The sequence below is a fragment of the Bos indicus genome, chromosome X, assembly GCF_029378745.1.
Source record: "Bos indicus isolate NIAB-ARS_2022 breed Sahiwal x Tharparkar chromosome X, NIAB-ARS_B.indTharparkar_mat_pri_1.0, whole genome shotgun sequence".
NCBI lineage: Eukaryota > Metazoa > Chordata > Mammalia > Artiodactyla > Bovidae > Bos > Bos indicus.
The window spans coordinates 47,958,711-47,971,851 of record NC_091789.1 but is presented as its reverse complement, the minus strand read 5'-3'; the positions used below and the strand labels follow the sequence as shown (position 1 = coordinate 47,971,851).

At 35.2% G+C, this 13,141-nt stretch overlaps 1 protein-coding gene across 3 annotated transcripts in view; it reads right to left on the bottom strand.

Annotated features, from left to right (window-relative positions):
- DIAPH2 (diaphanous related formin 2) overlaps nt 1-13,141 on the bottom strand; it is a 984,078-nt gene that overhangs the window by 660,729 nt on the left and 310,208 nt on the right. For all 3 annotated transcript variants that reach the window (XM_070783973.1, XM_070783972.1, XM_070783974.1), the window contains 4 exons: nt 11,644-11,708; nt 8,546-8,650; nt 2,581-2,877; nt 812-926 (listed from right to left, as the gene is read on the bottom strand). In XM_070783973.1, the coding sequence (XP_070640074.1) occupies nt 812-926; nt 2,581-2,877; nt 8,546-8,650; nt 11,644-11,708 (582 nt within the window). The remainder of the gene's footprint in view (nt 1-811; nt 927-2,580; nt 2,878-8,545; nt 8,651-11,643; nt 11,709-13,141) is intronic.

Sequence of the window (13,141 nt, the reverse complement as noted above, 5' to 3'; positions counted from 1 at the left end):
GACAAATGAATGGTAAAGGTGCTCATTCCAAGGGCATGGGCGTGTGGAATATATCAATTTCTTAGTTGTAAACACTCACTCAGGCTGAAAAAAACTCCTACGCTTAAGTAAGCTATCAGTTCTACAATAATTAGTAAAATAGCAATGTTAAAATTGCAAAAGTTCACAAATCACAATGATTCATTATGAGATTGAGAAGTTACCTACATAGTACCAAAATTAGGTGTGACATTCATAGAGGTTAAGGACCTAATTATAAAAAAGGTGCTCAATTATCAATCAGTAAAATATATTTATTAGTTACCAGATTTTGATATTATTCCAGAAAAATCTGCATATGGAAAAAAGTATAAAATTTCTTCAGAAATCAAATGGATTATTACAAATGTAAGACTGTATAAGCACTATGAAACCAATCTTACTCCAGTTTCATGGAAACTTCTGAATCCTTACTATTCTTTTACATTATTTTCCCTTACACAGTTTATCAACAAATTCATCACCTTTGCTTCTCAGTAAAGATGATAACTTTATAACGGAGGAATGTAAACAAAAAAATTAAAACATTTTATTTTAAATCATAAAAATAAAACCCATATTTCCAGTTGAATAATAATACTTATGCAAAATAAAATTTAAAGGAAAAAACCTATCATTTTTTAGTTGCTGGGTACAATACAGTTAATAGGTCAATCTAATATATTTGACTCTACCCCCAAACTATACACCTACACATTACCAGAAGTTTTTAGCAAAGCACCGAATTCAACATATCAGAACAAGAAATTTATATTAAAAATATAAAACATACCTTTCATCTGGGTAGCAAAATTCAGTGCCAATTTTGCAAAGAGATCTGGATTTTCAAACTTCTCCTCCTTGACCTTCAACCAGAAACAATTCTCAGACAGTTCTTTGGGTTCAATCTGAAACAAAAATAACAAAGAGAGGTTTTTAAATTATTACTATGCATTTATTTTTTCAAAGAATTCACTTTCACCAAGGTTGAACAAATTACCTTTATTCACCAACCTACTAAATCAATTATAGGATCTATCAAAACAAAACTTTCTAAGTAAACATTCATTAGGAAAGTCACAGACTTCTACTGGTGTACAGAAATGTACACAACAGCAATAGGTCATGTAACAAATTACATTTTAAAAAATCTTCTACTTGAAGGAATCTTAAAAAATAATTGAGTAAATCCCTCCCCTCAACTTACATACATTCTTCTTACTCCTGGATTTTTAAAAATGGGGAAACTGAGATTGAGAAGAATAACTCTCCCATGTTTACTGACTAGGTTGCAGACAATAACCATAACAGCTGACAATTACATACCTCCTATGTGTCACTCTTTTAAGTGATTTCACATATTAATTCATCTCATCTAAGCCTCACAATAATCCTCTGAAGCAGGAACTGTTATTATCTCCATGTTAAAAATGAGGAAACTGAGCCCTGGGATGTTTGAGGCGCTGCCCAAGCTAGTAAATGGTGAAGATGAGATTTAAACTCAGGCAGCTTAGCTTTGCAGAATTGTGCTCTTAGCCACTGAACTGAAATCCAATATTAGGACTGTGCATCTTCCACTACATATCATGTTTTCTGAGACTGTATGTGCCATTACTGCTTGCCATTACTGTATGCTTAACTGCTAAATAAGCATATCATGACATTTACACACAGATAACTGGGCCAGCAACTGCTGGATTCTATAGTTTGGTTGATCATGTATAATAAAAAATAGTTACATTGCAAAAACATTTAGATCTCATTTACTTTTCTGAGCAAACCACAAATACATGCTTAACTGTAAAACAATTTAACCATTATTCTGATCAGACCAATTTAACATATGGATACTGTCAGATATCACTGATATGTTCTTGGAATAGGTATTTCCACAGATGATGGTCTACGCAACTGTATTTTCATTACATTTAGTTCCTACTGAATGGGGACTGTGTCAATCTTGATAATAAGATTTTCATAAGACATGTTATTTAATAAAAATAAAGCAAAATAACATTCAATGAATCTTTCACAAATCATATAAAAAACAATTACTTTAATGTCTACACCGAATACTATCAGTGATTCCACACTATCTGAAAGTTTAAAACTAAAACAAAATTTCTAAGAACAAAAATAACTAAGATAAAAGGGCTCATTAATAAAAAGGTTATATTTAAGAATGTTAGAGCAATTAAAGTTAACAATGGTAAAAGAATCAAAATTATTTTTCGTATACTATTTTCACTTTGATTTACCTTTCGCCTTCTATGTTAATTTCAAGTTACCTGTGGAGTTTCCAATTCTCTAGTTATGAAAGATGAACATAAGATGGTGAACTCACAAGCAAAAGCAAAAGAATCAATGGTCATGTTCTCAAATGTTACATGGAGTAATTTTGTAACCCGCATGGACTGTAGCCTGCTGGGCTCCTCTGTCCGTGGGACAGACATGACTTAGCAACTAAACAACAACCATAACAACATATAGCAATACCATCATTCACACATTAATGAGCAATTAGGGCTAGACAAAGCCAAAAAACTATAATCATAGCATTACCTTTGACCAATTGATCCTCTTCATGGACACCTCAGGCGTATATACTTTTTTCGGCTTCATTCCATATGGCAGATCAAGGGGTACTCCCAGAGGTGGAGGAACTCCTCCAAGGGGAGGTGGTGGAGGAGGTCCCCCAAACAGTGGCGGTGGTGGTGGTATTCCAGGCATCCCAGGTAAAGGAGGCGGAGGAGGGGGACCTACTCCGGGCAGAGGTGGTGGAGGTGGAGGTGGGGATGGCCCACCACCTGGCAATGGAGGTGGTGGAGGAGGGCCTGGAATTCCTGATGAACTTGGTCCCTGAAATATACAATAAACCAATGTTTATTTAAATGTTTACAGTACAGCAGAGTAGCAAAGAAAACTAATCAGTAGACATTTGTGGGTGGGTTGTTTAAGATTCATTTAATTTTGACAACATCTAAGGGCTTAAGAGTGGGCTTCCCTGGTGGCTCAGATGGCAAAGAATACGCCTGCCAAAGCAGGAGACCTGGGTTCTATCCCTGGATCGAGAAGATCCCCTGGAGGAAAAAATGGCAACCCACTCCAATATTCTTGCCTGGACAATCTCAATGGACAGAGGAGCCTGGTGGGCTACATACAGTCCAGGGTTGCCTAGAGTCAGACAAGACGGAGCAACTAACACACAAGCGCTTAAGAGTACGTGAAAAAGACTTGCACAGATTTTTGATAAGCATTATAAACCCTGGAGAATGACTAACTCTGCTAATATACTAAGGCTAGGAAAGGTGGCATACTCCAAGATTTTCGGAAATACTGCTTCAAAATAATTAAAACTTACCTTTTATTATAAATTTATGAAAAGAAGAAGCACTGTGTATGGTTTGAGCCTGCTGGCCTAGTTGGTATGAACTGTCGCTATTGTTTAGTCACTCAGTCATGTCCGATTCATTGCAACTCCATGGACTATTGCCTACCAGGCTCCTCTCCCCATGGGATTTCCCAGGTAAGAATACTGGAATGGGCTGCCATCTCCTTATCCGGGGTATCTTCCCAATCCAAGGATCGAACGCTCATCTCCTGTACTGGCAGTCAGATTCTTTACCACTGAGGCACGGGAGAAGTCACATTGGTATGAATATAAGATGATTACTACAAAATAATAGATTTGATTCCGTTGGGTCCAGTTAGCTTTACACAAAGTATCTGTCTCATAGCACTAGTAACTTAGCTGTCTTCTAATACCAAGAATTAACAGAAAGTAACTTATATTTATTGATTTAGAAAAGGCAGAGGAACCAGAGATCAAGTTGCCAACATCTGTTGGATCATCAAAAAAGCAAGAGAGTTCCAGAAAAACACCTACTTCTGCTTTAATGACTATGCCAAAACCTTGGACTGTGTGGATTACAACAAACTATGGAAAATTCTTAGAGATGGGAATACCAGACCAGCTGACCTGCCTCTTGAGAAACCTGTATGCAGGTCAAGAAGCAACAGTTAGAACTGGACATGGAACAACAGACTAGTTCCAAATAGGAAAAGGAGTATATCAAGGCTGTATATTGTCACCTTGCTTATTCAACTTATATGCAGAGTACATCATGTGAAATACCAGGCTGGATGAAGCACAAGCTAGAATGAAGATTGCTGTGAGAAATATCAGTGACCTCAGATACGCAGAGGACACCACCCTTATGGCAGAAAGCGAAGAAGAACTAAAGAGCCTCTTGACGAAAGTGAAAAGGAGAGATTAAAAGTTGGCTTAAAACTGAACATTCAGAAAACTAAGATTATGGCATCTGGTCCCATCACTTCATGTCAAACAGATGGGGAAATGATGGAAACAGTGAGAGGCTATTTCTTTGGGCTCCAAATCACTGAAGATGGTGACTGCAGCCATGAAATTAAAAGACGCTTGCTCCTTGGAAGAAAAGCTATGACCAACATAGACAGCATATTAAAAAGTAGAGACATCACCTTGCCAACAAAAGTCCATCTAGTCAAATCTATGGTTTTTCCAGTAGTCATTTACAGGATGTAAGAGTTGGACCACAAGGAAAGCTGAGCACTGAAGAACTGATGTTTTTGAACTGTAGTGTTGAGAAGACTCTTGAGAGTCCCTTGGACTGCAAGGAGATCCAATGAGTCCATCCTAAAGGAAATCAGTCCTGAATATTCATTGGAAAGACTGAGGCTGAAGTTGAAACTCCAATACTTTGGCCATTTCATGCGAAGAACTTACTCATTTGAAAAGACCCTGATTCTGGGAAAGATTTTAGGTGGGAGGAGAAAGGGACGACAGAGAATGAGATGGTTGGATGGCATCACCAACTCGATGGACTTGAGTTTGAGTAAGCTCTGGGAGTTGGTGATGGACAGGGAATCCTGGCATGCTGCAGTCCATGGGGTCAGAAAGAGTCGGATATGACTGAGTGACTGAACTGAACTTTCATTTGCATATTAAATCCAGGTTTATCCATATTTTTACATCTATTATTTCTTTTCATCCTTATAATAACCCTATAATGTAGGTTGGGTATTTTTATCTCACTCACCATTAACTCCCTTGTTATACATAAGCAAACTGTAACTGCAAACAGGTTCAATGCCTAATCAAAGGTTGCACGGCCTGAAATGTGATTAAGATTTACATGTGGTTTTTCTCATATCTAATGCAGTCCTCTTTCCACTACAACAGACAAGCTCCTCATGAATGAGTGTCAGTTGTCTTGAGGGGAATTAATAGAATGAAGTATGAGGAGATTACAACTTGTTTCTCCCACCAGAAAGGAACACTTAGCTCATTCTCTAATAATGATGCATGACAGCTGACAAAGATCATCCCATTCCACACTATTCACTTTTTTGATAATTAATCTGGACCTGTTTCTTTAAACCATTACTGATCACAATGGTTCACTTTTCAAAATGAATGTAACAGTGAATTTGATAATTGTATACTTTCCTAAGAAACTCCTCCAAAAGAATACACATCTTCTGCAGTCAAGATATGACATTACATTAACTGAATGAAAAGTTTAAAATTATTAACATTTGTTGGTATACTATTATTCTTATTTGGGGAGAAGCTTTTCTAATCATTCCTAATATGAATTTCCACCATGGACTACTTAACTGAGCTAACCAAACCTAGAAATATCTTTACATAATGAATAATTGAAAACCTATTTTTGAATAATCAATTTTAAAGGGCTGGCCCATCTGCAAGATTGTTAAAAATGAACAATCACAGGTAGATAAAAACATTTCTCCTAATATTTAATGCACATCGTCCAAATATTTTAATCATATATATGGTTTTGTGTGTACCTACAGACATACAACTTAAGTGTTCATATACTTAAACGACAATCCTCTCCTGGAATGTAATCCCCTCCTGAGATTAAGAAAAGGGACAGGAATAAAATATGTAAAATTCTTTCAATTTTATTTTTAATGTGGCAAAACTGTAGAACAGTCTGACTTTCCAATCTTGATTGAGATATCAAAGAAATTCTGGAAAAAATTAATATAATCCTTCTGAAAAGTTCAGTAAATTAGAAATGTACCCTACAAGTTTTGTGTATAAATGAATTTGTTTAATAATTTGAATATAAATGTGTATCCTATTTTTTGTATTAATAGACAGCAAAATGAAAGTAATACTTTTATGTAAACATCAAGTTTTGTCTCTATGAGATCATTATGATATGAAACTTGTGTAATTACAAAAATGCTATTACTTTAAAGTAGCTTTTTTTTTACTCAAGTTAAATATATATTTAACAAATTTAATTAAGAAAATCTCCAATGCTTCTATAAAATACCATCCAGCCTTTAAAAATCAAATCATATGAGCCCTTTTCTTCCCTCCTATGAACAATTAATTAGGAATAGAACAACTAAATGAGACCACAATAGAGAATTAACAATTGAATAAACAAATAAACATTTACTATTTGATACAATGTAAGGTGCATGAGAAAGTATTGTATATATAATAAGCAAGTACGTGACTAAATGCTAAGGCCCTGTGCTAGGTGTAGTCAGGACTTTAATAATAACAGAAAGTAAAGACACTGTCCTCAAGGTGCTTATGCTGATTTGAGTGTTCTACAAAACTCTAAAACTAAAAGTGTTAGTCGCTCACTTGTGCCTGACTCTTTGAGATCCAATGGACTGTAGCCTACCAGACTCCTTTGTCCAAGGAATTCTCCAGAAAAGAATACTATAATGGGTAGCAATTCCCTTCTCCAGGGGATCTTACCAACCCAATGATCAAACCCGAGTCTCCTGCATTGCAGGCAGATTCTTTACCATCTGAGTCATCAGGGAATACCAAAAGTGAAGTTCAAAGAAATTCCCAGAGTTTTGGATGATGCTTTTCAAAGTTTGTCACACTGATCTGTTCTCGAATGGCGATGTTTCACTGACAAGAAGCAAGGGAGGGCATTTCTAAGAGTGAATAACTGAAGCCAGCATTTCTCAACTAAGTTCCATGAACACTACTTTGCAGGAGATGTTAATAGGTGTTCTAAAATAAAGGGTTCCTTGGCTAAAAGAATTTGGGAAACTGTAGGAAAAAGAGACAGGGTTCTTCAATGTAAGCCATCTCAGACCCTTAAGTATGCTAATGAGAATAATCAGTCTCCAAGAAGAACATTTCAAGTGTACCAAATTTACTGGACTATGGAATGCTTTCCTCCTGAAAAACCTATTAGCATCTCTGTAACTAATGCTGGGAAATGCTGGCAGAAGGAAATGCATGGAGAGGGTAAATTCTAAATGTGAAGGGAGAAGAGGTGACTTAGCTGCACGAAATGATGGCGTTAATAGAACAGAGATGAGGCTGCAAAGGGGAGATAACAGGGAGTCAAGGATAGAAGAGCTTCAAATTCCTAGTAAGGAGATTTTTTTCTTTAATCCTGAATGCAACAGGCAACCATTGAACATATTAAAGCCTGGAGTGACAATAATTAGGGAAGTGTTTTAAGAAGATTAAAGACCATAGGCAGGGCAGAAAGTTAGGAAATACTGTAATATTCTAGGAAAGACAGAATGAAAGAGCAGCCCTCAGGAGTTCTGGGTTTTGAGGCAAAGGAAACAAAAAAAAAAAAGAGAAAGAACTGACATAAAACCGTGACCAGCTTAATTTGTCTGGAGGTAAAGCAAAGGCCAAGACAACTCTGGTTTCACAATCAAAAAAACTGGTGGTAAATTTTAAATAAGTAAGAATGGAAACCAAGCTGGTTTGAGGAAAGAGAAGTGAAGTGAAATCTCTTAGTAGTGTCCGACTCTTTGAGACCCCATGGATGGGACCACAAATAATGGGATGGATTTCAACATGCAACAGGACCTATCTATGGGTAATGTGGAGTAAACTAGTGACTTCTGAAGTCACTTTTAAATAGACTGACAGAAATAGACCTAGTCAATCAACAAATACCAACTATGCTTAAAACTAATTTGATATTTCTTTATATTCATTTAAAAACTATGTTGTGCTGAAATTACTTCATCAGCTCTATAATTTAGACACCATAGTTAAGATTTTAAGTGTATATGGGGTTTTTTTTCATAGGGAATATAGGGGGAAATGTAAAGCTTATAGATTTTGAAATTATGGTAGTCAAGATTTAAAGAGATCTCAAAAAGCTTTGGGCATAATTAAAATTAATGAGCATTTCCACATTCCTTTTGAAAGAAAATACTAAGCATTCAACTTTTCAAATCATCATGAAAATTTCATCTCAAAAAGAGTCTTGCTTGTGTAATATATTCCATTAAAAATATTCAGGGCAGTTTATGCAACGAATGCCTTATTTTTATCCAAACATTAAAATGATTTATTGTCCTAGAAAATAAAATCTATAGTTATTTCAATTAAAATGGGAAACTGCCAAAAAGTCTGCTTCTGGTTACGTTTTCCTCCCATTGAACAAGATAATTTTTTACCATCGGACTCACTGTGACATGACACAAAGTTTGTATCTTGTCTCATTACCTGGGTTCGAAGTTGCTGGATTTCTGTTTCAAGTTCTTTGATTTTTTCTTCTCTTTTTTGAAGCTCAGCTTGAGCTTCCTGTCGAGCCGTGAATTCTTCATCGAACTGCAATGATCATCACCATAAATGTACACTTAGTAATGCAGTTTTGAGAAAGCTTTCAACAACATTATGTATTAAATAAGTGGAGTGGCATTGCTTCTTAAATTTCCTAGGTCACTCAGAAAATCAGAGCCCTTGATTATTTTTATGGCAATCAAGCACCTCTGTGGGGATAGGGTGTTAGTAGAGGAGAAATATGTCATTTTCACTTCTGAAAAAAAAATACAAAACAAAACTTTAAATGCTGGACTAAGTAGGCTCTCTTCATATATAGCAGACGTTTTTATTGTTTGTTATTGAACATTAAGTTTTAGAATTGCGTTTTTTTTTCCTAATGTTCCATCCCATACTTTTAAGTGTATTTAATTCAAAAATGAAACCTAAAAATTAGGCATCAAGCAGTCCAACTCTTTAAAAATATATTTAATCCTGAAAAGAGATAACACTTCTAGAACGCTCACATGAATATATATTAATACAAAATAGACTATTTGCATTACAGTCTTAATTGTGGTAAAATAAATTCAAAAAGTAATTCTCCACAAAATCTGACAGTAGAATGATATATGCCATAACAGCATTGTCATTCAGACGGTTAGCCAAAACACTTGTATAGAATGTTATAATAGGGCAAATGAGAGGTTCAATTACAGAGTGGTAAACCAAAGAGACCATCAGATGGTGACTATCCGCTTACTGCAGGCTGCCCAGCCGTTAACTCAGACAGATCTCTGACCCAAATAAGCCTACATACATATGAGTGAATGCCACTCATATCCAGCTATAGAACATTTGCCTTTTATTGCATTGTCACCATCACTTCAAGTCATTTAGAAGTTGATACATTATTCTAATATGTTATTTATGTTTTTTTTAAAGTGATATAGCTTACTACTGAGAACTGTCTTTAGAGTTTGTAAAACAGTTAAAAAAGTGTGTCCACTATTAATAAATATTCCTCCTCATAGTAGATTTGACCCTTGGAAATTATAAAATGCTATTCAGATTCAGTCTGAAGAAAGAGCAAATTGGATAATAGTGTTTAGGTCAAACCTGCCTAACTACTTCTTTTATTCATCTCTATTTGAATCCCAGGAAAATGTCCCACAGAGGTTGGTCCAAATGATTTCTAATCTCTTTACATTTCAAACCTATCCCAGATCCTTCAGTGTCAGCAAATGACCTTATTTCCTAGGTCACTGAGAAGATGGAGCTTTTTCAACTTCATTAGTCTCCCTGTTAAGATTGATCTGAATCTATACTACCAGACTCCTTGCCAGAGTTATCTGTGTGCTTCTCAAACATGCTGTCCACACAAGCACACTGTATACAATTTTGCTCTACAAATGTCACTTAGTACACTTAAGGAGAGGCACATAGTGTTTCTGCTTATAAGTTAAAATGATCTTTATCTGTAAACCCACTGAGTAGGAATAGGAGAAGCCTGAGTTATGTGAGCTGGAAGACTTCTGATGAGTCCACTAACCTTATTCGCTCCTTTTAATGATGAAGAAAATAAGATCCAAGGATAGTACATAGCTTACTTAAAGTCACAGCTAATTAGCAAAACCACTGAGATCAGATCTTATAACTACTGCTTCTCATTCTAGCTGTTCCCCCCCCCCTTTTTTTAAATATTTTGCACTGCCTCTTCAAATCACCCTGAATAAGAGAAGGCATGTAGACAAGAACTGGGAAACCATACAAGTTTTCATTCTAAATTTTGGTGAGGAGAATGAAGCATCAAACACTGAAATTTCTTTATTATTTCAGGACTCCTTTTCCAATAATAGATGCTTACAGTAATTTTTACCAGATAGATCATCGCAACTTGCTCCAGTCTTATGGTGTCTAATCACAGTGCCCGAGATAAATTAAAGAGCTCCTAAGATTTTCAAAGGGAATTTTAAATGTGCAACTTAAAACAAGAACATTAAGAAATATAAAGGTCTACTAATCAAAAAGTGTGCATTTTCTTTCACTAATATGACAGCTTCACACAAACATTGTATGCCCATTTTATGGGCAACATTTTACGCCCACACTCTTAAAATCCATTCTAGTAACTAAAAAAGCAAAGTCATTTCCTCAGATGCCCTGAAGTAATTTCAGTAATACTCTACAGTTTCTAGAGTAATAGCAAAAGCGATTATCTAATCTCCAAGGCAAGTCATAACTTTGAAGAGACAAAAATATGTAAGCACTTTATCTTGCCGTCATAAGGCTCAAAACTGGAGAGCTTTTAGACTTGGGCTTCAAACCTTCTCTTGCCATCAGGAGGAGAGAAATACTGTATTTATGCTTTGTAGGGTCTAGAACCATAGAATGCAACTTTTGGTAGAACCTTATAAAACTGTAGCTAAGTTTTCAGGAAACAAGGGATAACTGAGATCTAAATTAAATTCAGATATTCGTAATGCTGACATTTACCTAAGGCATTACACAAAGAAAGAGGAACCTCAAATTCCACCAAGCCTACATACATGAAGTAGCAGCATCATTTCAAAAATCATAATTATAAAATTCATAGATAAGTCTAAGCAGAGAGAGACAGAGAGAAAGAAAATACTACATAATTTTGTTGCTACAAATAGCACTGACTTAAAGAACATGACAGATAAGATTAGCTAAACATCTTGCAGTTCTCCAAGGAACTATTGTTAAGTGAGACCCGCAGGAAAGCAATGGGAAAATGTGTTTTTGGTTGACTATTTCTAACTATATGCTTCTAGCAACCTAATTTTATTTCATTTATCACTTTACTAGGATATGATTAGTGTTTTTCTTCCATACTGGATTAAAGGTGGTGAGCAGGGAATGGTAGCAACATTATCTTATCAGGAAAGAAATCAATATTCTGTGGTTGTGTCTGACTTTAAAAACATAAAGGACTATGTAACTGAAATGACATGTATAAGGCCTCGCATAAGGAAACAAGGTAGAATACGTATTGTGATAAACTTATATAATTAAGACCAATATTTTATAAGCCTTACCTTCTTTGAAAATTCTGCTGCTTTTTGTTCACTTTCTTCAACTTTTGCCTTATTCACACAAGAATCTATTAAGATTGACCAAAAATGATTAGAAATTATTTAATTGGACCACTAGGCAAATGACAGCTGCCAGCCTATAATTCTACTATGGAGACTATCATTATTATGTCAACTGATGTTAGAGGGAAACTGATGTATACTACACATAAAACATAAACTACCAGATTTTCTTTCTTTTGTATACTACCTGAACTCAATGATGGTATTGTTGAGGCACAAAACCAAGCATCCAAGAATATATTAGACACAATCATCATCATTTAAATGTATTCCATTATTTACCAACTTTATCTATCACAGAACTCATTAAAAATATTTTGTAGCTTATTATGGGTAGAGAAGTGCCAAAGAACTATGGTTAAGATTATTAAGGCTCAAAATGACTCAAAATAAGACTAGAAGGGGAGGTACAACGTACAAAGATTTCACTTGAACAACTTTGAATCAAGGGCAGAATATATTATGTAAATAAGAAAACAAACATCAAGCTTCTCAGGTCTAATCAAACACTAAAGAATGTAAGTAACTGAAGAATCTGCTTTGGGAAGCATTCTCACTATTTATATATACAGTGTATTATATATACCAATCCCCAACCATGTTATACCTCTTTATTTACCTAAAAGAAATGAAAGCATATGTCTATACCCAGACTTGTATGTGAATGTTCATAGCAACTTTATTTATAATAGCCAAAACCTACAAAGAAAGCAAATGTCCACTAACAATAAATGTATAAACAGATTGTGGTATATACATATACTGAAATAGCATTCTGTTATAAAATCAAATGATACATGGAATACCACAACACAAATGAATCTCAAAATAATTATGCTGAATGAAAAAAAGCCAAAACAGACAGCACATGCTATATGCTTCCTTTTACATAAAATTTCAGAAAATGAAACTAGTCTATACTGAAAGAAGGCAGATCAGTGATTATCTCAGGATGCGGAGAGGTGGGGAGGCATGGGAAGAAAGACTACAAATGGGAACACAGAAATTCTAGGGGGTGACAGAGATGCTTATAATCTTGACTGTGATGATTTTAAATGTACACACAAACATCAAAATTTATCAAATTTTACACTTTAAATATGTTTTTTTTTTCATATGTCAAGAATACCATTAATAAAGTTTTTTCTTCTTTGTAAATAAACAATGTGTGGCTGGAGCAAGGCAACCAAAGAACAAATTGGGAAATGGTTAGATCAAAGAGGGGTCAGATCTGTGTTGTGCCGGCAATGATTGGTAATGAGTTTGATTAAAATTTCAATGGGAAGACATTGAAGAAATTTAGGCCAGGATATGATCTGATTTATAAAAAAAAAAAACTAGACTTACAGACCTGTGAAATCAGAAGAGACGCTATCCTCTTCAAGTTCAGGTGAGCTAGAAAATCCACAGATTTCCTAGAAGTTCTTGAAGCACCTGT